Source organism: Helicoverpa armigera, chromosome 10 (assembly GCF_030705265.1).
Source record: "Helicoverpa armigera isolate CAAS_96S chromosome 10, ASM3070526v1, whole genome shotgun sequence".
NCBI classification, from domain to species: domain Eukaryota; kingdom Metazoa; phylum Arthropoda; class Insecta; order Lepidoptera; family Noctuidae; genus Helicoverpa; species Helicoverpa armigera.
In genome coordinates, this window is record NC_087129.1 from 6,777,676 (window position 1) to 6,803,036 (window position 25,361).

Sequence of the window (25,361 nt, forward strand, 5' to 3'; positions counted from 1 at the left end):
TTTCTAAGTTGACGCTACTTTACCTAACTGCATGGTATCCCATTTACTGTGAAAGCTGTGAGAAAGCTTATATCATTATTGCATATTTCAATGTTTACTAAATATTCTTAATTTCTATTATTATTATTTTTATTTCTATTCTTAATTCCTTAATGTCACCGACGTAGAAGAGCAATATCAGAAAATAATTTCGGGCATCAGAAAAAGTTGTAACAGTATAAAAATAAACAAAAAGAAAAATTCTAAATTTACCACGCATACAAATAGACTAATAGACCAGAGAAATACGTACGAAATAGGATCAGAACATCACAGAATACTAGACAAACAAGTAAAAAGAGCCATTAGAAAAGACCTCAGAACTCAAAATACTCAACTAGTTAAAATTGCACTAGAGAAACACCAATCTTTAAGAGTTGCTAAACAAGGTATTTCAAAAAGCAAAGCCTGGATCAATAGTCTAAAGGACGAAACTGGCACTAAACAACACAGCAGACAAAAGATCATAGAAATATGCACAAAATTTTATAGTTCCCTATATTCCGATAATCGGCAAACAAGCACAGACCTTACATACCACTACTCGGACGACATTACACCTATCTCAAGGTCCGAAGTCCATCGAGTCCTTAAGACAATGCATTATGGTAGAAGCCCTGGAGAAGATGGCATTACTACTGAAACCTTAAAACTCGGCTCAGCTACACTTATTCCACACCTCACTAGTCTATTCAATAACATATTGAAAACCGGCAAGATCCCAGACATGATGTGCCACTCGAACATCATACTTCTTCACAAAAAAGGAGACAAAGCCGATATAAACAACTACAGGCCCATTAGTTTAGTCTCGCACATTTACAAAGCTTTCATCAAAATCCTTCACAACCGCATCGACATTCAATTAGACTCTCATCAACCACCAGAACAAGCTGGATTCCGCCCTCATTTTTCCACAACAGACCACCTCCAGTCACTTAACCAAATTATAGAAAAACACATAGAGTTCCAGAAACCATTGTACTTGGCATTCGTAGATTATACAAAGGCTTTTGACAGTATAAAGCATTCAGCAATATTCTCAGCTTTAGAAGACCAAGGCATAGAAAAAACATACATAGACCTCGTGAAAGCCATATACAGCAATAGCACCGCCAACATAAAATTAGACACATCAGGCACCAAATTTCAGATACATAAAGGAGTCAAGCAGGGTGATCCGCTCTCACCAAAACTTTTTACCAGCACACTCGAAGAGGTTTTTAAGGAACTGGCCGACCCCTGGATATCGCAGGGTATCCGAGTCGGCAGTAAAATACTCACTAACCTTCGCTTCGCAGATGATATTGTCCTATTCGCACCGTCGGCAGAACAGCTGCAACAGATGCTCCAAGAGCTGAGCTCCGCCAGCCTCAAAGTCGGGCTTGTGATGAACCGGTCAAAGACTAAAGTAATGACTAATAGCGCGAAACGTAGGGTCGAGGTAGATGGGCAAGAGATACAACATGTCGACGAATACATCTACTTGGGCCAGTTAGTGTCCTTCGAAAACAGGCAAGACAAAGAAATCGACCGACGGATCGAAAACGCCTGGAAGAGCTACTGGTCCATGAAGTCGCTTATGAAGGGTGAGCTCCCTTTATCGCTGAAGCGAAAACTAGTCGACATGTGTATTCTGCCCATCCTAACCTACGGCGCTCAGACTTGGTCTTTGACCGAATCTCAGAAGTCCAGGCTAAAAGTATGCCAAAGAAGCATGGAGCGTAGCCTGCTCAACATACGGCTAAGCGACCGGATACGCAACACCATTATCCGGTCCAAGACGGGCATACTCGATGTGGGCAATAAGTCTGCGAAGTTGAAGTGGGATTGGGCGGGTCACATCTGTCGAATGCACCCGGACAAGTGGGCCAATATAACCACAAAGTGGATCCCGGAGGATGGAAGGCGACCGAGAGGGAGACCAAGGAAACGCTGGAGGGAAGACTTGGACAGCTTCCTCTCGGACTGGCCTCAAGCAGCGAGGGATAAAGAAAAGTGGAAGGCTTTTGGGAGGCCTTTGCCCAGCAGTGGGACAGCACAGGCTAATAAAAAATATTCACCATGATTATAAGTAGCGTTCAAAATCAGTTAAAAATAATCGTTCTATAGACTAATATTGTGTATTCGAACGTTTTTCAACACCAAAAACACTTTAGCAGTTCAAACCTTCGCACTTCCGGAACACGTTAATCCCTATTTTTAGTTTGAAGTATTGTTCGTCCGTTTTACGATAAGAACCGACAACTTCTGTTTGTGACACAAAACAATCCTGAATATTTTGTTGTGGTTGTGGCTTTACTTATAAGTTGTCTGCAAATAAGTTGCGTTGGAAAGTAAAGGATAAATAGGAAGCTTTGTGTTTTTACTTGATTCTTTTTATAATTTCATTGACTGTCGCTTTTAATACTTTAACAATTGTTGCATACAACATAATAAATAAATTACTTAATGTGTAAGCCAGTACAATAATCTAACCACACAAAACGTCTATCAACAAGCAAGCCGTGAGAACAAAACATAGAGATATGCTCAAAGCATGCTCCGCTCCAAAGATAATTCGGTAAGCGATACCTGTGGGTGTATCAAGCGGTATAGCGGTACAGTGCCGGCCGAATGCGGGCCAGTAAATAGGTTTATATTAAATAGCGATAACATCGCTCGCTGTCAGAACGATTGCTGGGCTCTCGGCGATGAGACCACACGCCAGGCGCCGAGGGCGACCGACTAACGCGAACATTTATTGTTGTAACCGCGCTCGGTTTAGCTAAAATTCAACCTTTGAACGACGTGTAATGCTCCGTAAAGTAATTGCGGCCAGCAAGTACCTGTTTATGCTTCCTAAAATAAAAGTTTAGGGGCGAAGTCGGATGTGCTCACAAAAAACGATACCAACCAGTTGTGATACGCACTCACGTTTTCGTGAGTCGTATAACGTAAAAAGATTTAAGATTATTACTCGGTCAATTTGTAATCCATTAACTTATTTATTGTACCAACAATAAGTTAAAATTACAGGGTAAATATCATGATGGTAGATACCATTGAGTAAACTTTCACCGCTATAGTTTTTCTAAACAACATTACAGGTAGTTAGAGCTTTCACATTATAACTCAGCTTGGCTAACAAGGAACAAGGGAAAATGTGCTACAAAATTGTGTAACAATACTTTACCGTTAAAATTGTAGCACCAGGTACTCTAAGCATGCGCTCCTCGCTTAACTTTCCCGATAAGCTATAAATTAAGTTAGGTGTCAGTGCGCACTACATTTTACTTGTAACAAATTTCGCTACACTATCTTCATCGCTAACCACTTCATAATAATCTTCGTAACATGTAAATTAAGACATAAATTAGAGAGAAAAAAAACGGCGAGTCCAGACATGCGTGCCTAGCCTAATAGCTACGACTATTAAGATACATTCTATTGGAATGATGTAGCACGTTATAATAAAAACTGTTGGGCATAGCTTATGCTTCGATTATGTTGGCTCGTTTATTACTTAATTTAGCCAAGAGTAGGGCTGCCAATTGTTAAGTGGGGAGCCAAATGAATACAGTCACGATCCATGACGTGTTCCCCACATTATAAACGTATTATTTTTTGGTTGCTTTTAATAGTCCTCTCATAAATGCAACTTTATAATAAGTACAAAATAAAAAAGCATGCTCTTCTAATCATACTTCGAGAATTCTTCTTGTAATTTATAACTACACACATTTTTATTTACCAACAGTCAACACCCACTGAACTCATGTGGCAGCCCTAGGCAAAAGGAGCGCGAGTCGATTACCTGCGCGAGCGCACGCTGGACCGGTTCGCATGATCCTCCGCCCCTCACCTTCGCTCCGCGGCCCCTGGCACCCATCGTGCATAATATTTTTTGCTCCATAATCCACATAAAGGGGCCTGTTCGTTAACTGTGAGAAGTAAGCCCCTTACAATAAGATACATCATACAATACTCCTGCTCTTTGTAAAGATAAACACTTAAAGACTTTAAGCCGCATTGCGATTTGTAAGACCCTAAGATCTTATTCGCGTAATAATCTGGTTCCTTGTATAGTTTACTTACTGAAACTTTTAACAAGTATGCTACTTGTTAAAAGACCCGCTGACATAACTTTACATAACTACAATAAAATCATTAAGATCTCGACTGTAAGTTTAAGATATTGGTAAAACATAATAAAGCTTTAATATAAACATGCTCATGAACGAACAGTCTGGGAAGATTATAATTGGAAGTTTATCTTCATTTTCTCAATGGATACCATTTTATAGGCAATTAACACGATGGTTTGAATGTACTTATTTATAGCCATTCAAATTATTCACAAAGTGATTAATTATATTTTATCTAACTTCCACGTCTATAGTATCTGACGGCTTTTTTTTTTCTTTTATTGAACCATTGACGTTTCCATTCTTTAATTATCTCCAAAGAAATAAATAGGACGTAGTTAAGATAAATATCTAAGTGGCCAGACCCAAAGTCCGTTAAAGGAATTTGAAAAACCATTGTAACGGCTTTCAAACCAAAGCCGTAGAATGTAACAGCTCTTGCTTTTTGCTTTCAAACCTTGAATGAAATTGTACAATTTACTGATTGTTCATTGTCATTTTTGATGGCTTCATCTTTTCTTGCTCAGACGAACATATTTCTGATGTTAAAAGCCAATATAATGTTTAGATGAGATGAGCTTTTTAATATAGTGCGTTCTTTGCGTTGACGCGTCACCGAGGAATGCTTGCTTCATGCTAATGACACCAATTGTCTTTCCAATGTCCGAAAAGAATTTGGAAATGGCTGTGTGCGAATAAATTAAATATTTGCTTTAGTTGACGCCAGAATTCCGGGAAGTAATTTGAGATAAATCGCTCACTTCGTGAGGCTTTATTTCAGAGGGAAGATAGGTTTGATGTTCCAGAAAGGTCAGGTTGCCTATTTCGCCTAATTCTAGAATCTACGATAAAATAATGGAAAAGCGTTTTCACGAGTCTACTTCGTATGATATGAATATAGGTATTGCTTGTTCGGGTAGTGCTTTTAAGACTCATTGATCTGACTCACTGGCCACAGATCCAACTGTTATCAGAAAAGGTTGTAACTTTGAGGGTCCTGATAACAATACCACGCCACCTATTGGGAATGTAGGAGAGGCATTATTAATGCATGCAATTGTATTATTTGAATTAACATTGACGTGTATTGATTGAACTAATACAACTGGCACAGTTCCACTGTTTAAACTAGACAAAGTATCTTTAGACTCGCAACAATGTTTATTACACTTTGTTGTATTTGAACTTTGTTTAAATTCACTGTTGAGAGCTAAAACAGGTAGGCACTTTAAAGTTACTACTTAAAGGAGACTTCAAAAACTTTTTAGACATAAAAAGTTTGTTGAATGGTGAACAAAAGGTTAAATAAATAAGTAACCAAAGGTTACTACTTAAAAAATTATGAAAGTACTTATGAAAATTGCGATGTCCAGCTAAAATTACCTATAACTTAAAAAGATGCTCCTTTCATTTTATTAATACCAAGCATTTCTATAGAAAAAAAACTGAAACATAAAGAATCGCAGCTAGATTTCCATGGAATGGGTTTGTTTACAGTTTTTCGTATCTTTTTATTCATTTATGGTGTTTTTACGAGTGTCGAGAGTGTTCGTGTGTGCATCCCGTTTGGTGCCGGCGGGCGGCCCACGGTAGATCGACAGCGCATAAACAAAAGTTTGCGTGACTATGCCATGTACGGAACACGGCTTAACTTTTATGTTACCGATTCGCATTTACTGATGAGCATATTACTGATTATTTATCCCTTCAATCTATATCCTGCGGCATAAAAACTGTTAAAACTTACCTACTTACATGCTATGTAAGAACTTTTTTCGTCAGTGGTAATTTCCTGAGTTAATGCTGAATCTTTTAATTCTGTTTGTATTTTTTCGTAATGTTTGGTGGGTCGTAATGCGTTAAGTAAATATTTAACTTACGCAGCTAACGATGCATTAGCTGACTAAAATTCGGAGACTTACTACAGTTATCTGCAGAATACACCAAACATCATAGTTAAGTAAATATTTAATTTCATGATATAATGTCGTAGGCATCTGTCCGTCCTACTAACTCTGCGAGTGCTGTGACTAATCCGTAGACTCGGCCAATGAACTGCACTATACAGGTACCACCTACTTACCGGTACAAAAACAATTTGGTTGTTTCCTACAAAACATTGGAGGTGCGTGAGTATGGCAGTGATGACTCACCTCTGTGGTGCCTGACGCGGTGGTGCGACACGGGCCGACAGCACGGCTGCTCCTGGTACGCCGTCCAGGAGTCGGCCAGCACGGACGCCAGCACCGCACACAACACCCCAGCTGTCCATTGTCTACCAGCACCCATCGTGCCCGCAGTCCTACCCAGCGCACATCCAACCCGCACTCACTGCTACACCTTACTCTCCAACATAATCCCTGATCAGTCCATACAATGCACCTATGACTGTTATAATCCTCGAGTCAACAAATGATTCCGGAAAACTTCAACAATGTTTATCTGTTTACATTACGCGCACCTAAACCAAAATCAGAGAGATTATGCTTCCGTTAAGATCATTCGAGTTGAACGGACTTCTGTGATTAATCACCGCAGTCGTGCCGCGAGCCTGTTATCTCATATCGAGTTATAATCTGTTCGTGAGGGTTTACTTCGTTCGGTTCGGTTGATTTATTAGTTGGTAAAGAAGTACGCCACGATCGTGGTAACGCAGCGTCGTCGGCGGGCGACAGGCGTGACGTGCGCCACCGGCATCGCAGCGACGAGAACTGAAAATGTTTCGCGCGGCCGACACGGACCGGCCCGGCTGGAACCGGCACGCGCGAGACAACAGCCGAGCCGAGGCTTGCCGCCGCCTCTGCCGGAGCAACAAGGATGGCACGATCACGGAACCCCCAGACCCGCCAAAGCTCCAAACGAATGAAAAAGCTCGCTCCACTCGTTTAAGGAAAGTTGTAAGTTAAAAAGTTTTGATAATTTCGCCGATCCGGAGCCGCTTGAATTCTTGCGGGGGAGATTTGACTGCGCATTGACCCTCGGTGTCGTTGCGAACATATTGTAACGGAGGGATGACCCCTTATATAAATTTACCTAATTTATGTTTTTGTTAGGATACGCACGAAGAACTTTTATGTCTGTAGGCACGCGAAAGGAAGTCGGCAGTTTATTTTTTGTATGTTTATTAATAAGTAGCCTAGTAGAGCGTATGAGTCACGACGTCGCGTGGCATAAATAATAGAGAACTGTAAACAAGACATCACGAAATCTTCAGAGATTCAAAACTCGCATAATTTATGTAATTAGTCAGTTATTTATGTTCAACTGCAAATTAAGTTGGAATCCCAATAGATCATTCAAATTAATCGTTCTCTGCAACTCCATTTTAAATCATAATAAGCTGTAAATAACGTAAATTAAGCTTTGACAAAGGTTTTATGGTTAATGTGACATGAATTTATGAGTAAATCCTGAAATACTTATGTTGCGCTAGACAGCCACTACGACCGGTGCTGAAATAGCGCAACGCAATATGTTTATAAACTTAAATACCATAAATCCTAGCGCCGACTTCGTAATAAGTTTTCAGACAACTTAATAAATAACTATTTATCGAGTTTAACTTTGAGCTGACCGTGATTAAGGGTAGCAGGGTTAGCTTTATCAATTACTCAGGCTCTCCGCGGAGGATCTGTGCCCTCCGCGCGCCTGACACTCCTGCACCCGACTCCACTTTAATTAATCTTAAATAACTTAATTATACCAGAAACCCTTTAGCATAATTCAATTAATGTTTTATTAGTCTCGCCAAAGTACTGCAACTAGAGACCGCACATTATTTACCACTTATAGCGCGCTCGTCCGCCGTAGCCGACCAATATCAAAGTAACTTATGCAAAAGTAAGAACATTTGGGATTCAGCGGGTACATTCATAAGATGAACGGAGATATCTTAAACGTCGCGGCCCCATTTTCATCAGTTCTTCAAGTTTTTCAATAAAAACTTTCGAAGGCGTCCGATTTACATACGGTATGGATTCATTTATTTTCCAAAAAGATTTTTCGCGTAAAAGTGAAGAAGGTTTTCGGTGTCCATTAGAGGAGAAAGGTCGCACTCGAGCCGCTCCCACCGAGTACCCACACCGGCCCATCGGCCACTCCAATTACAATATTTTAAATGCCATTTTTGTCAAAACCTTCTAGTCTGGTCCTTCTTCCTGAATCAATAGTTCCAATTTATAAATTACTTTGTCGCCCACCTGACACAAATTAGATTTTACTGAAATAAACTCCCCGGTGTTACGATTGCCACTTTATACATTAATGTACAATTTATTGGACTGTAATTTATCCAATTAACCCAATATGTTGACAGAAATGTCAAACATTTTAATTTAGTGATTGACATGAATTTATAGTAATCTTGTTTATTTTACTTTTATTTATATACCTCTGTATAATATGATGACGCATTTCGTATTATGTTTCAAACTAAAATAACATATAAATATTATCATCCAAAATTAAAGGCATATGCGCGATGCGCGAATTTCAACTGTGCTACGACGTAGCGCATTCAGGTTTACCTACATGTCAATCTCTCTACGAGACATTGCTGTACTGTAACGAATCAAGGAAAAAGCAGTTGTACAGGAAAATAATTTTCAGTTCATCAAATACAAAATGTACCTACGTATAACTAAGGAAGTAAGACGCAGTAAAAGTGTTTGCAACTATAAACTGCTACTACAAATAACTACGAACAATCTACAGGCAACTAACAACTTAGAAGCCTGGTCGTTGTCCTTACACGTTTATTTTGTCACGTCTACGTACAACATAATACGAACGTAAAGCAAAATAACACGCGTATATCGTAAAACCGGTTGTATAAACCGTGTATAAAGTTGTGCTGGGACTTTAATACATTCAATTTGTTTTCAGCGGCGGTTTGAACGCCAATACCGACATAATTGTGCAAGCATAAACAATGGAACAATGATCACTGCTGCCGGTTGCATACGCTCCTGTTAGATATACGATGTTGTTAAATAGCGCACATTATCCAATACTGTGTGCACTAGCTCCAGCTTTATCTGAAACTAGCTACTTAGTCAAATATAAATTTCATATTGCTAAAATATTGTCTTATCACAAAGCCGTGCAGATTGACATCATAAACCATTGATGAAAGTATGCACATTATCTTTCATCGATCCATCTCAAAAAGCCGGAAGGAAACCAAGTAAGCAGTTTTTCCTGATAGCCAACATTTGTCTTAAGATACGTGACTATTTATTGTGCAGAGATCAATCATTCACAAACTGCAAACGGTCTCATCACGAGGCAGATGCGAGGAGGCGTGCCTTCGGTTCTGGACGAGCCAGCAGGGGATCGCGGGGCGGGGGAACGGGACATAATTGATGAAGTCGACGCAAGACCTCGCCGCGGTTAATCTCCTCCCAGCCACCTTCGACAGGACAAACTTTATCTTCTCCCAAGACGAAGCAAAAATCCCTTATTTTTTCACGGCATAAAAAAAGGATTTTCATTTTTTAATGCCTTTGCGAAATTGCCCTTGTGCGTAAACAATAAACACGTGAGCCGCAGGCCGCACGCAGATAATCAAAACATCTAGCTTTACTACGCTAATCCGAAAACCTCAATAGTTAGTATTGCAGGCAATCTAAACGCAGCGGTAATTTTGATTAATGGTTCCACCGTTCACGCGTTGATTTGAGTTTAGCACATTATATTGTTGCAACTAAGGGGACAAAGAGCATCATCCATCTGCTTAGAATGGAAGAAATGGTAAAGTGGGTATTCATTAAATAGTTCAGAAGCTCATTACTGCACCGAACGTTCGCTATTCAGTCGCATAAGCTAAACAATCGGCGCCGACAATCCGTCATCATTTAACGGTCTATTGTGTTCTTGCATTCCCAATTATAATTAAAATCATTTTTGCACAATGCCAATTAAAACGCTATTGAAAAACTAGGTACCGTGACCACATACAAAACAAAAGCTTGCTTAGATGCTCATTTTCTAAATTATGTATGCTTTCATATAAGATAATTAAAACAAATGAGATTGAACAACAAAGGCTTTACGTTGCCCCGCTTGCATAAGAATAAAAGATAATTTTTAGTATAACGGTATAGAGGTGCGTTAGAGTTGCAGTTAACGATATTTACATGACTAATGGGCAACAATTTTACATAAAAGTGCAAAAGCGAGTGAACTTAGGCACACCACACCAGTGAAGTGGTCCAATTTGCATGTTTTATGCAAGCGGCGAGTGATGCCGCCGCGGACACTGCACGCGCATACAGGCTCTTTGAAATTTTTATATGCTATTCCCACAAATCGGACGTCGCTGCATTTTATGAGGAAGCGCGCTCTGTAACCGTGTTGTCAACTTTTATGGCGTTCTTTACTGTTGTTTTACAATAAATATGTAGAAAAGCACTGATTGTGCAACCCGGAGGAACTTTACTAAGTTCGCCATTTTATGTGCCGGGTTACTATTTTAGCACCTAATAACTATTGTAGGCAAGAGGTGAATTTTACATAAGTTCATAAAACTACGATAATGTCATCATGTTCATCTCCAATTACAAAATACCATTAACCGATATCCGGCCATTCTTACAGCAGTCCGTGCCAAGTAAAGGTAGTGGGATGTCACGGCACGTATTGTGATTCCCGGTATTTTGTTTTATATTTACCCGTGTCGGTAATCGAGAGCCATGCACGGTTGGAACAACCAACTTTTACAGAGAAACCATCGCATGAATGCAGCACTAGCTAAATTGCATTGTTCGTTTTATTGCAAGTGCGGATGGCGTAGCTCTCGCCAGAATTATTTACTATGTAACAGCACATGCACTTTATTCCATCCGTCGATTTTACTATTGAAATCTTTCGTTTTATTCGTGTTAAATTCTCTTTTAGCATTTACAGACTCCGCAATGAATGCGCAATTAAACATAGCCATCGACTATTAAATATTGTGTCAGGCCTTCTGTTTGTACAACGAAAACATGAAATGTCTTAAGATACTGTAAATAATTTCTAACCTTTCGTCAGGAGGTAAGGTCAAGTAATTTATGTAGGTCCGAAGTATGCCGAACAATCTCTAAGGTGGGTCCCGCATTATGTTATATGTAAGAAGACTGAGGCTTGTTCCACCCACATTAATGAACTAATGTAACTAAGTGACCGTGGCTTCTCATTAATAATTGAATCACGCAAGGGTTCATTTCAGACGGGATAGTTAATGAGACAGGTACGCAACTAACTTCATGACATCCTCGGCCACATCATGATGTACTGGACTAGGTCATGACTCACATATATTAGTTTAGGGAAACTCGCATTACTTGTACGCAAATGAGACTTTGACGTTCATATTATATTAATCATCCTTGGTATATGAACATACACAATTACCGCATATTTAAGCTACATAAGGAACAGTTGAATTACCTACATCGTGTAATAACACATAAGTAAATAAAATATTTGGTCAACGTCCGACCTAATAAATATTTAGATTGAAACTAAGACTCACTAGAAAGTGCTCTCTTTTGTTCCTCTGCTAGAATAAAATCCTGTAAAAGCTCAACTTTGACCGGCATTTTTATTCTCGGTCAAGGTTGGGACAGGGCGAAATGGCATTATCTTTGAATAAAAATCTACACTTGTAGATCAAATTATGTGACTTTAAGATTTAGTATAATACTTTTCCAAATTTAATTTCATAAAAGTCGGCACCGCCCTCGTATTAAAATATCTTGTAGGTATGCTTCAGTCTGCTAGGTTTTCGGGGGCATGGCTTAAAATATAGATGACCGTAAAAAAAGTTTAGCACTAATTAAAACCCTTATTGACGTAAACTTAAAATTAGTAAACTTTTTGTCTAAAGCCGTTATTTGGGATTAACCGAAATCGGTATTCTTTTATCTAGAAGAGAACGGACGCTTTTCGCTAAAATCGAATTTCTTTTGTGCACTATTTAGGGACAATGGTGCACCGATTGCAGTCCAGTTTTAGGTATTTTATTTTGGACCATTACGCCATTGCGAACGAAATGATTGTATCAATAGAATGCGAATGCGACGAAAACGTTGATACATTGTACGCTGTGTGACCTCAATTTTCCAGACAAAAGCGTTGGTTAGCCAATACCAGCTGAGAGTAAAGATTCTTGCTACCAACAGTTCTCAAACTATAATGAGAAGCATCAAACTAAGATTTAATACTCCGATACAACACGAGAGGAAATTAAACTAAGTTTTCCACGATTCGCCTGCCTAAATATTATTAAAACTTGGTGAAATGGAAAAGTTTTGTATGTAGTATATTAACTTATATAAACATTTATTTGTGACCTAGGACCTAGGGTACACTTATACACTTGCGATAATTGAAAGAGATACACAACAAATATTGTTTTACAAAAACTCGAAACTTGTAAATTAGATCGCTCGTTCAATGTTCTTTTTACACTGTATTATAATGTATGACTATAAGCTTCTAACAGAGTCCATCGAATGTTACGTGTAGTGGGATTTTTGGTCGTTTTGCAAGTGGTGGCAAGCACACCGCTATGCAAAGAAGCAATTTCCTTTGTGTCACTTGCTACCCGCTGCCGCCGCGCTGACTGCACGTGTTGTCACGTACCGGTGTCAATACATGCTGCATCATATCTATATTTGTGCTATCACTGTTCTTACTATCTTAAGTAGGTTTAACTGATAATATTCCTTCGAACCACAATAGATAACTTACGCTTGCACTTGTCTCTTCAATGTCTCCATTTAGTGGCATGTACATTATTGTACATATGTCATGTAGGTCTAGATTCTTGTAATTTACTGATGGTTATTTAATCGATTTCTAGTTTCTTGAATGAGCCCTCTAAGCCGGGGAAGAATGTGCTCAAAGATTTGGGACCACCAGGCCTTTTTGTTTCGTCAACTCTTTTCAGCGCTTCTTCTACGAAGAACTTGTGGTTTGCTTTTAGTTTATCGCATATTTCATCTGTAACAAATATTTCTATTTGAGATACAATTTATAAATAATAGGTAAAGACTGATACAATACAACTAATAATATTTCAATACCTTTCAAATTCTTTTTATTTTCTTTAAACAAATCTTGAGTGGTAATAAACTCTTCTAAAGTGTTAGTGTCTGCTTGGTGGACCTTCAATATATCAAGCAGCTCATCTTTCATGAATGGCTTCACCATAGACAGTAATTTATCAACGAACACTGGAGCATTTATGAAGTGGAATTCTTTGAGACACACAAACATTGCTTCCTGAAAAGATGATCACAAAGTTCAAGTATAACTTAAAAGAGCTTTCTTGAATAACTTTTACTTCATAAGGAACTTGTAGTTTTTGCAAAAGATTAACTGGTAGTAAATCTGTTGCAGGCATTTCGAAATTAATATAAAAGTTCTTGGTATTCTAACAACAAAACGTTTATGAAAAGAGGTCAGTATCTTTATCTAAGACAGTGAAAGAGAATTCGAGAACATAGTACCGCAAAACCATTAACGAGATTTCCGTATTTGTAAGAAGAAATATTACCTGTAAGAAGTAGAAAAACTGTTGTGCCACAGTTAAGTTGATTCTCGATATGTGGCCTAGTGATACTCTGTCTAAATTTACTATAATAGCCACGCCTGGAACCGTGCCTTCCTCATACTGCCATAAATCCATCACCATGAAAAATGCTCTGTAATTAATAAATATAAATTAAATATCTTATATACTTACTTAGTAATTACATTATATTGAGAGATTTTTTTAAATTAAGTCAACTCACTTGATCACATCGCCATAATCAAACTTTTTGGGATCTGCATCTAGAAGTTCACAATAAATTGGCCTGAAACCTTTTTTTGTTAATGTTTTCATGGGATAGATTAACCTGAAAAGAGCAATAACTTTCATTAATAAGTTCACGTACAAAAATCACTTAATTACAAAACTTGATAACAATCAAGTTTTCATTAAAATCATTCCCACATATTTGTGCATTGAAATAGTTCATTTTTGACATATTGCTAATGTGATCAATTGTTAAATCCACCAAATTATATTAATCTTATTCCTGTACATCAAACTTTATGATGTTTTAATTTTCGTAACTTTTCTGCCACTGCACAAGACCAAGCAAGGAGAAGCTTGTCTTTTCATTATATAGTGGCAACTTCGCGACATTTTACCCCATTGTACATCAAAAACGTATACCACATATCGCCAACAAATACATGAATACATACCAAGTTTCAAATGCTAATTCCAAACGATCGTCAATTTTTCTGTCCTGATAGAACGGGAATAGTGTTTTCAGAGTATAATTGACATCAATGACCCGTTTAGTTACATCCATGTCGCATGCACAGCTGTGATATGCTAATATCACGTCCAATTCTGAAAATTATACCACTGTATTAGCCGTATTTTAATATTGTATTCTGGGAAATCTGATCTATTATAACTATGTTAATTGACTCGACGTTTTATTGCGCTTTTCAATTTATATTGTTCAGTTCCAATGGTACGCTTGATAAGAGATAAAATGACTCGTACAATAAAAGAAACCAACCATTAATTTACAATTATTAACAATATTTAAAAAGCAATATTTCACCTACATTCTTATCAATAAACAATTATGTTTTTAATTAATTTACCAGTGATATGTTGATACGGGAGATGCGCCTGCTCACTCAACCACTCTATCAATTTACGTACATCTTCTTGTTTCACATTGTTTAACTTTTCATATTCCTTATCTACTGACATGCCAGTTACCACAGCCATTTTCAATAACACCAAAACTATCTCCAACAAATAAGAGAATATATTTATGAAATTTTAAGAAGTTTTGAACGTACGTTAGTCGCGTGATGTGGCTATGAGCTAATGGCTTATAAATGGGGCCAATAGTGTGTCTCTTTGTGCTCCTAAAACGTCAAAGTATCTATTGACACAAATGCAAGGCCATTTGCCGCACATAAAGATTATTCTACAGTCTTGTCTAGATGTTTTTTGCATTGTTATCTGAGGTAGACATACTTAAGTGGTTTTTACCGGGTAGGTGTTGAAATAGGAAGTTAGGTTTCGGAAACAATGTTAATTAATCATTTTTGTGCAAACTGGATTAATCGTTTAATCTGAATTAAGTACACTTATTGCAATTCTACACTTCTCAATCTTATGTTTTACCGATAAGAATCCATTTTAGTTTTCCAATTAGACTTATAATTGATTGGGAAAATATTTAATGTTTATCTACTCTGTTTTCCTAGGTCCTCCTTCGAAGAAATTCTTACACTAATCCCATTTTTCTTAAACTGCTACCTAGAATTCCAGCATTCACAAATATTAAGTTGGTTCTAAACTTAACCGTTTCCAAAGTTAACTGGACTTCTAGAGTTACAGTGGCACGTTCTCGTCTGCAGGATCAATTTTTCTCGTGTATATTTAAGTTCAGCTACGTTCACCGTCCCAGTTAGAAACAACCTACGTAATTTTTAATAAAAACATTTCTTCGGAAACTATACATTCAATTGATATTTTTTTTACGTTTGGTTTGAACTAACTGAAAGCTTGATTTTTTTCTAAACAAAAGGCACTGATTCAATTACTGTAGTAGGGACACGTCGAGAATTCGGTGCCATTGTGCAAACATAATTATACAGCTAAGCAAGGACATGATGTCTAAAAACTCAATTACTCACCAGTTTTTATGGGAAGCAGTGTATAGGAACAACATATGCCATATGTATAAAACTTTCCTAGCATGTTATGACGAAAACGATTGGCACAAGTTGCATCCCAGTACACAAACACCCCATCTGGTAATCCAGGGTCATACATAATATCGTTGCTGTAAGTCCTCGGACTTGCAACTTTGATTGGACTTGTCCGAAATAGCTGGGAATAGCGACGTATCGTAAATGTTTAGTAGCGAGTGACGGCTTAAACACTGCTTTATGAGAAATATACGTTTGAATAGTTCATTGAGACAAGTGTCGTTGATGAGCTATAAAAATGGTTGATTTAGCAGAACTTTGTGTGTAGAAGTTGGACTATTCTCAGTTTATTATTATTTGTTTGGTGTGATGTTGATGAAAAACAAATAAAGAAAAAAATTTAGAAATCTTCGCTTGACACCAATCACCTCATGAATTGTATTAAAACTACAATAAACTACACAGGTAGTTAGAATTCGCCCCTTGCAATGGTCCAGTAAAAAATGCCGACCTTGTTTGCACCGCAAATTATAATTTTAATCCAATTTCATGGAACTCTTGTTTGTATCTAATAATATGATTTCGCCCTTGCCCGAGTTTCCACTACATCGGTGGTGTATGAATTCGTTAGGAACCCATGAGCGGTTCACGGACGGCCGAGTGAGTCTCGCTTACGGTCCAACAAACACTTTCAAAGTGCACCCTTAGCCCTCACCCTCCCGTATCATAGCCAGCTTATATTTATTGTACACTTAAATCTTGACGAGATCCTTCCAATTAGAAAACCGTGAGTCAAAGTTTCGAAGTGTTATCATACCTACCTAATTTTTGCAGACATAATTTGGGGCTTTCAAATCAAAATGCAGTGTGTTAGAGAGCAGAATCTAAACTATCCATTTATCTAATCCAAAAAATGTATGATCGTGTAGAAACTTTTAATTAAAGTAGTATAGTATTAATACTGGCTTAGTATACATAATAGGCATACTTACAGAAAACCTACCCCCATAAGTTGAGATGACTATGAAATAAAGTGTGTAGAATTTTATATCCCTAGCTAATAAGATCTCCTTCTATTGCGAAAATAAATACTTTCCAAAGTTCTTCTACTACTCTATGTTTCTTAAGCTATGCTAATGCTTTGATGTTTTTATGTCAATTTTTATTTATGTTTTTATAGTTTTACATGTTTTATTTTTTGAAATATTTTTTATACACTTTATATTTTTATACAATTTATATTTTATACACTTTATATATAATTAAGCAAAATGTCAACCTATGACGATGATGATGATGACGATATTGAGGGAGGTATTTACGAAAATGGGCATTGGGCTTGGGACGACAAACAAAACGAAATGGTATTCAGAAGGTGATTTCTTTTTGCCAAGTATTTATCTAGAACTGTGGAGGTACCTAACTCCTGTCACAAATAGCAGCTTATTGTTAGTTTACTAACTGAATGTAATTTATAAATCTTTCAGTGACCTTCCTCCGAGGAAAGAAGAGCCTCCACAAATGGCCACCGCCATTTTAGGATCCGTAGAATTCAGAGAAGATATCGATTTGGTTGAACAGGCAAGTACATAGTTATATAAGAATGTAGACGTAATACCTAGCACTTCACAATTTTTTCTAATATTTTTCTTCTTGTCCTGACCCCAAGTTATTCGGGGCCAGTGCAATATTTTTCGCTTCCACGATTTTATATTTTTTGTAATAAGTAATTAACCTTCCTAAAAAAAATATATTTCTTTTATATTTCAGCAACGATTCAGAAAACGTATCCAGCGAAAGGTCACGGACGACACAGATTTCGTCACCCTTCAGGTTGTAAAACTATTTCACGGAAACAAAACGAAACAGAATAACACAAATAATTATTGGGCTACTGATTTGAAAGATTTTCCATTTTGCATTTAGACCTTATTACTGGTACTGATTGAACTTTTACTTAACCATTCTGTTTTTTGTTATACAGGATATAAAGGACGTTGTCTTGTTCACTGCTCCGTCCAAAATTATGAAACCATTTGTAATCAACCTGCTTCATCTTTCGGCTACGGACCGACTACTGCGAGCTCTCATATTGTTTTGCCAATATCATTTGCAGGTAAAGTAAAACCTCACAAACCCAAGCCTTCCTTTGAATTGAAAACTTCTAAAAATATCATCTACATTCCAGATTTCAACTGTTATGGCGACGCGTACTTCGGAACTTGAAACAAAAATTCGCACTCCCAAAAGTGACGAAGTAGAATTGCGCTATCTGGAAAATTTAGAGGACCTGCGTTTACTCGTCGCTAAGGAATATTCGAACATGATACAAGGTGCAATGGAAACCTAAACCACACGCAGTTTAATTGTAATATTATTTCCCTGACACAATTCACGCCGTTAATTTTTTTTAAGGTTTCGGAGAATTTGCAAAATATCATCATATGGGTCACATGAAAAAATTGCGGTCCCAAATTAGACGCGAGGGCTTCATGTTCGAGACTTTTATACGAATCAGTATCCAGATCGTATGGATAGCACTAGGTCGGAAATCTTTTAGTCAAATTGGTGAGTCTAATACCTACTTATAAGTATAACACATAAATAGTTAGTGCATAAAATAGTTTACAACTTTCCGTTTAACGCACAGTCGCCAAGTTTTGCAGTCAAATCTTCGCAGCTTTTTATTGTAGTGTTCAGTTTGGCAGAATTTATATCCAAAGTTGAAAAAACCGTCAATATTTTTATTGGAAATTCAACGAAAGTTTTACAAAACTAAGGTATAAATCTCTTTGTTACAGAACTGGAGGTCCATAGAATATTTAAGTCGCAGGTATTCAATTCAGCCGAACATAAGTTGGGTAAAGGCGATCAATTTGACGAAATAACAGCCAACGAACGAAATGTACTGGTTGGTCACTGCTTGCGCAAGAAATATAAGGTGGACTTGCTGTCACCTCTGATAAATGAAATACACTGCTGCAGGAAAAATATTGACCATCGAATTTATGGACTTGGAATCGTCAAATATCCACAGTAAGAAAACTTTCCGCCGTTTGGCATAATCAATAGCTTTTAATGAAAGTAGCTTGTAAAGTCTCAGTACAAAAACTAATCTATTTAACATTTAGTTTAAGCCCTCGCCTCTTATACATGGAAGGTGCACTATCTCTGCCGGAAAGTGAGTTACTAAAAAACGATATTTCATTGGGCATGCTGGGATCGCCGAGATCCAATTTCGATATATTACTGAGGGAAATCACTTATTCCGTCGATGACACTTCAAATACCAGCGGTGGCAAGATAAGCAAGTAAGTAAAAAAATATTCAGTTTTACGTATTTTTAAGGACCCTTTGTCTATGAAATTAGAAACTGATTAAAAATATTGACCCCTTCTCAGATAGCTCAACCTCACATTTCTTAAAATCCGTCAGATTGTCTTGTAAACTTTACAATTTTCGCCGTTCAAAATTTTATCGTCTGCAATTGTACAAACTGCAGAAATTAAGCAAACAAATATATTAAGTTTTAAGACAATACAAACAAGTCCAGGTTATTTCATAACACTTTCCATGTTCAGATCAGTTTCGAGAGCATCTAAGCCGATGCAAAGAACGAAATCATCCCTCGCGGAATCAATACAATCGTATAAAGACATTGATCTACCGCCACCGGTTGATGAAGAGTAAGTATTCATTAATTGGATAAAATTATTAAAAAAATAATGTTAAAGAATATCCTGAAAAAATGCGACCCGATCTTTCCATTACATACGTAGTAGCCAAGAAGTTTAACAAATAGTTATTTACACTTTTCAGGTCTACTTGTCATTACAATCAAGTCAAATTTTACAGGGTATTGTGATATATTCAACATACAAACACGTGCAAATATACCAAGCTTTAACTCAGTAGGTACAAAGCAAATTACACAACATTCTTTTTTGTTTTCCAGGGAACTTCCAAGCGAATTTCCTACAAAATCTTATCCACACAGACATCCCGAAGAGGGACAGCGGCAAAAATGGATTCTAAAATGTACGCGGATTCTTAACAAACATCGGGCGCAACATTTTACTTAATACAGATATTGCATCGTTATACTATCTTTAATTTAAGAGCCTCGCACCTTTCGGTACACCTTCTTCTATTTCTGAACTTGTTTTCGTAGATATCTTCCAAGCTTCATCTTCTTTTTCTCTTGAGGCTGATGAACTTCTGCATTCTTGGGTGGAGATTTAATAGATAATTAATTGAATAATTGATAACATCTGTGCCAGAAAATTATTTGGGCTTGAATGCTAGGCTGACATAATCATTAAATAATTAACTGCAATTATAATAATTTCTAATGTTTCTTAATAATCCATGAACTAATTTACTAATAAACGAAACATGTGAATGTCAGTCCATCAGAAACCTATCCAGTTGTCTAAGATAGCGTGACCACTGGTTGAGATCCAATTATCGTGTCAAAAGTATTTTGATTTCTATACATAATACATTGTACGAAAATTATAAATAAGTAACAGCACTTGAATTCAATTACCTAATCCTAATCTTTCCGCAAGATTCACGCCTAAAAGACCCTTTACCATATATGTAGCTGTTAACAAGAAAAAATCCTCTGAGGTTTCTAAATGTAGATAACATTGTAAATTTTTCAATCTTTTATCATTTATCTAAACCAAGAGGTAGGTACCTATTTATTGTTCCAGAACATACTCCCTCCCTCCCTTACCCTACCCCTTAATACCTAATAGTAAATTGATTTTATTAAATGTAATATGTAAATAAAAAATAGGACATAATATTAAAAATAGTAAATATCTTCTATAACTCAAAATGATAAAATAAAAACTTTAACATTATTAATGACAGCCACTTAATGAGTAGTAGAAGCCAACAGTTTAGTAAGTCTGTTGAGCCATCGCTTTTGCTGCACGTCGCTGACCGGGTACGGCTTCTCCGTCTCGTCGGGAAAAGATGGCGGGAAATAGATCCTGGTACAGAATACAGGCATATTAGTTAATTAAAATCTTCATTCAATTTGGAACATCTAAATTGACATATTTTTTTCCACAGTCACTATTAAGTAAAATGTAGAAAATACTATATTACTACTCCTAAAATCATGTCGAAAAGTTTTATTATAAATCGTGAAATATAGATAAATATAAATACTAACTCATGTGCATCTTTCCGTGGTATTATTATTGGTGGGTATAAAGATGGAGCAGCTTTTTTGAAGGAACTCTTCGAACTATGTGCGCTTTGTGACGCTCTGTACAAAAAAGTAATGTGAACACTGGTTGCTTAAAAATTTGCCAGTAACAAGACTATTCATACAACAGTCAATGACTACCGTAAATTGATGTTAACGAAGCAATAACACAGCAAGCACCAATACTTACATAGAAGCTTTAGATTTAGCCTCAGTTGATAGCGAAATTGGTCGTAGCATAGTATCAAATTGCGTCCTAGGCAGACCTATAATACCCAATGTTACAGCCGATTCCATCATACTTTCTTCTGGACCAGAGACAAGCAGGCGCAAATATTTTAATCGGGATGATATCCTTAAAAATACCAAAGAACATGTGATACAGAAATAACAAAAGTACCCCTACTGTTTTGTAGAGAATACCATATAATAATATCATGTTTAGTTTACTAACTTTGGATATTTGACTACGCCAAGACCCAATAAACGGTAATCAATGGGCCGGTGACAAAACACCTCGTTCATAAGCGGCGAGCGAGTGTTTAACTTTTTGTCATGTCGGACACAGTGGCCAAGTAAAACGGCTTGTTCTGCCGCCACCATACGCGATATGTATCCAGTCTTTAACGTATGTTCTACAGCGTTGAATATTTCAGATTTAAATAACCGATGAGTCTCTAGCTCTACAAAAGTAAACAAGAAATATTTTACACTGTAAATTACATTCATATATCGCTCATTGAGTGAAATACTTCACCAATCTGATTGAAACTCTTGCGTCCCAGTGCTAACCAAACAATTTGCACGCTCATACGAAGTAATGTTTCAAACAAACGTGCGTCTTTGTCTGACAATGACTGCCGCTTCTTCAGAGGACCCATGTGATGAAATTTCTTCGTGTCAGCTCCACCTAAACCATAATAAGACTTTAAACATCTATGGTGAACACTTTAATTAAAACTAACTTAAACCAATACTGACCAATAAGCATTATACAATATTCTTTAGCTACTAAAACTCTGAGGTCGGCTAGATTATCACGAAATTCATTTTCAATTTTCTCGCAGTCCGGAGTTCTCACTTTTGTAGTGAGCTCTAACATGCGCGTTGCCATTTCGTCTGCTATCTGCAAAAAAAAATCTTTAGACTCGATTTTGGCACTCTAGTTACTAGTAACGTACAGTAAATCTAAGTTGACTTTTTTTCTTTTAAGTGAAAAACGTTAAGACTCGATTCCACCATTTAACTATAACGATAACCGAACCATAACCAGCCGTATACTTGCCGCCCATTGGTCAAGTCGCCGAATTGACAACTGAAAAAGGTCCGGTTATCGTTATAGTTAAATGTTGCAATTCACCCTGAGACAGTATTACCTGTAAATAGTAACCACAGCAAAGGATGAGGGCTCTGAGAAATCTTTCAGTAGTCGGCAGGTGTAGCAGATTTATGAGCATGGGACTCAGAATATTAATAGGAGCGGTGTATAACGCTATATCTTTAACGTCCTGAAATATTTAAAATATCAGTTCATCCAAAATATATTTTATTATTGCTATGAAATATTCAGTTACTAATACTTGCCAAAAGGATAAAATTATACCTGTAGAGTAATGACATCCGCCTGTCCTGGTTTCAGTTTTCTTTGATAGCGTCGACGATAACGGATCTAGAAAACCATCAATTTTATTCTTAACAGTATTTGGTACATCGGAATTATATCTAGAGATTTTAATAATAATTACTTTGGTCAAATTGTTACCTGTTCTATTAAATCCACGTCATCTCTAAACTCAATAGTGCCCGTTGGCGCTTTCGTTTGTATCTGTATGTTTTCTATCTGCTTCGGGGGCAAATCACTGTAAGGATCAATACATAACTAAATCAATTGCGAGTGTTTGTTGCCACTGTGTACAATTTTGTTATGTAACGTACTACTATTTAACAACTGAACACCTCATACTAGGACATACGCAGTCTCTCCACGTTTACCTATTATAAACCGTAAACCTCTTTCCTTCTTCAGTGGCTTCATCATTCGCACACTCATAATAAATCCTACTGTGGTATATCAAGAAGCAGGTGCTTATACCTCACAAACAGCAATGCTTGTGTCTGTTCGTCCCACACCCAATGTCCATCCTCATACATTCCCCCAAAAACTCCTTCGTCCTCATCATCGGCCATATTTTAAACAAATTACAAATTAAAATTATTACAAATATAAAATAAAAGTAGATACAAATTATTGTAAACTGACACATTAAAGTAGTGATACCGAATGTCAAAATGGCATGTACATTTTTTTTTTCTTTTTTATATTATTTTTTAATTGTTATTATTTCACTGTAGTGTAGGTATTGCCATTTACTCTAAAATACATTTTCTATGTTGAATGATTTCTCCAAGGACAATATCGTTAGCTTTTAAACACTTACATTATGTACTAGGGAGTACCTCTGCTCACCTCGCCGCATAATCATGACGTTACAATGAACTATTGAATTATTTTAATGCTCTTCTCTTGAAACTGCGATTCAATTCTTAAGTAACATTTTCACAAAATCTTAGGATCGTTCGGTGCGTGACTTATGATCTCCTATATTTCAACTTCTTATTCATGATTATAATTCATGGACAGCTATAACTTGCAAATCGGAATCTCCATCCAGCGTGTTTGTAAGTTTGGCAGAATTTACGATGTCACTAGTAAGTTCGCTCTCGGCTTCACTGAATATAAAGTTATGTTAATGTTACTAGTGCATCCAACTCCGGACCTTAAAACTTATAAAATGCTCTAAGTTATTTCCAATTCGGGATAAAAGCTATTGTATGTGTTGTAAACGGAGCAAGCGCACTTCTGTGTATTTAAGGCACTACTAACTGGATGTGCTCATAAATGGACACGTACGTATGTACAGTCCATAAAGTTTAAATATCGAGTAAAATAGGTAAACATCGTAACAAAATATCAAGCTTTTCAATAACATAATATAACTGATTACTATTATTGTAACAGAAAAGCAGCTCAGTGAACCTAGACACGGAAGTTGTGAGAAACTAAATAAGTGCATAGTGCTAGTCTACTTATCGGTCCGTGCTCCCTTTCTTTACATTTTAGATTGGACAATAAAATCACTTAGAACTTCTACCCGCGTTTGAGTGAAAACTTCGGAAAAACAGAGTTAGTTCCAGACATGTAAAGTGTACTAAACATGTTCGAAGAAGTGGGTGAACAACCTTCCCTGCCATACATTTTTACATGAATAAATATAAATTTTGAACATGTATGTCAGTTGTGTTAATTCATTGAATTGGCTGTCACACGCGATCGCACATAAGGCTGCGATGCGCTGCTTTGATCGTGTGCGCTCTGCCATGTGATCAAATGAGTATCTACTTAGTTTAGCACACGGTTGGGGATTAGCGTGGTTACTAACAGGGAACCATTAAAACATTCAAAGTAAATTCTGTGCCTATGTATGGTTCACGCTCCACTTCCTTGGTGTGAAGTGTTAGCTCAATCTTGAATAGGCAGAGCACACACTGTTGCGTACAGACTTAGGTACAAAGTACTTACACGAAGATAGTTTTGTAGTGGAGTACCTATGTTAGGCAACACAATAAAAACTGTTTGATATGAAACATTCACTTTGTACGAGTAATAGCTCAGCGATACCACCTGCGGCCCATTAGGTTTTACTGCGCGCCTCCTGAAGTTTTTAAAGGCCGCAAACAAAGTAATTAATACCAGCATAAGTTACCGAAACGCGAGTTAGTAGCTGATGCTTACTTTATTAAAGTTATACGAGTAACTTAGATAAAAAGCAGCGTTTAAATAAGTTGCTACTTGTTGAATATTTGTTATTAATTTTCATTTATAACGAAATAAGATAGATCTTTTCACTTTAGATTTATTACCTAGGTACCGATAACACCCGTGCGATAAAAAAATATTTCATATGTCGCGCTTCAGAAATCAGTAAAGGGAGTACCTTTTCATTACCTCTTGTTAAAGGAAGTTTTTTTTCTCGTTAGTTTCACGCATTATTCGGGACATATGAAAACCTTTCTATGTACGGACATGAAAAAGTATGAGTATGGATATTCAGGTGGAATGTTGGTCCACTAACATTTAGTGGAACACAAAGCGCACGTGTAACTGGCAAACCGAACATATTTCTAACTCGATGAACATTCTTTCCATTTTCATTTCGCTCGTTTCATCCCCACTGGAATGGAAACTAAAC

General features: G+C 37.0%; 4 protein-coding genes across 6 annotated transcripts in view; 1 reads left to right on the plus strand and 3 right to left on the minus strand.

The window, feature by feature from the left end:
* LOC110372285 (semaphorin-2A) overlaps window positions 1-6,981 on the minus strand; it is a 66,366-nt gene extending 59,385 nt beyond the window's left edge. For both annotated transcript variants that reach the window (XM_021328891.3, XM_021328890.3), the window contains exon 1: window positions 6,320-6,981. In XM_021328891.3, the coding sequence (XP_021184566.1) occupies window positions 6,320-6,455 (136 nt within the window). In that variant the 5' untranslated portion in view covers window positions 6,456-6,981. The remainder of the gene's footprint in view (window positions 1-6,319) is intronic.
* Window positions 1-19,988, plus strand: part of LOC110372286 (uncharacterized) — a 30,603-nt gene extending 10,615 nt beyond the window's left edge. Inside the window, exons 1-10 of one of the 2 annotated variants that reach the window (XM_021328892.3) lie at window positions 17,030-17,262; window positions 17,375-17,468; window positions 17,658-17,720; window positions 17,872-18,003; window positions 18,076-18,220; window positions 18,303-18,455; window positions 18,689-18,923; window positions 19,019-19,198; window positions 19,469-19,573; window positions 19,843-19,988. In XM_021328892.3, the coding sequence (XP_021184567.3) occupies window positions 17,159-17,262; window positions 17,375-17,468; window positions 17,658-17,720; window positions 17,872-18,003; window positions 18,076-18,220; window positions 18,303-18,455; window positions 18,689-18,923; window positions 19,019-19,198; window positions 19,469-19,573; window positions 19,843-19,969 (1,338 nt within the window). In that variant the 5' untranslated portion in view covers window positions 17,030-17,158 and the 3' untranslated portion in view covers window positions 19,970-19,988. Of the gene's footprint in view, window positions 1-17,029; window positions 17,263-17,374; window positions 17,469-17,657; window positions 17,721-17,871; window positions 18,004-18,075; window positions 18,221-18,302; window positions 18,456-18,688; window positions 18,924-19,018; window positions 19,199-19,468; window positions 19,574-19,842 lie in introns of those variants that run through there. The other variant, XM_021328893.3, reaches the window with a different exon arrangement.
* LOC110372287 (alpha-tocopherol transfer protein) lies at window positions 12,473-15,079 on the minus strand. Its single transcript, XM_021328894.3, has 6 exons — window positions 14,823-15,079; window positions 14,409-14,559; window positions 13,949-14,053; window positions 13,711-13,858; window positions 13,238-13,436; window positions 12,473-13,154 (listed from the first exon to the last, which is right to left on the minus strand). The coding sequence occupies exons 1-6, from the start codon at window positions 14,950-14,952 to the stop codon at window positions 13,000-13,002; spliced, it is 888 nt and encodes a 295-aa protein (XP_021184569.3). The 5' UTR covers window positions 14,953-15,079; the 3' UTR covers window positions 12,473-12,999.
* A 747-nt stretch (window positions 19,989-20,735) lies between the features above and the next one.
* On the minus strand, window positions 20,736-23,395 carry LOC110372350 (uncharacterized). Its single transcript, XM_021328979.3, has 10 exons — window positions 23,204-23,395; window positions 22,874-22,970; window positions 22,715-22,780; window positions 22,488-22,619; window positions 22,093-22,237; window positions 21,869-22,021; window positions 21,566-21,794; window positions 21,302-21,466; window positions 21,076-21,171; window positions 20,736-20,890 (listed from the first exon to the last, which is right to left on the minus strand). The coding sequence occupies exons 1-10, from the start codon at window positions 23,296-23,298 to the stop codon at window positions 20,773-20,775; spliced, it is 1,296 nt and encodes a 431-aa protein (XP_021184654.3). The 5' UTR covers window positions 23,299-23,395; the 3' UTR covers window positions 20,736-20,772.
* Window positions 23,396-25,361: the final 1,966 nt, after the last annotated feature.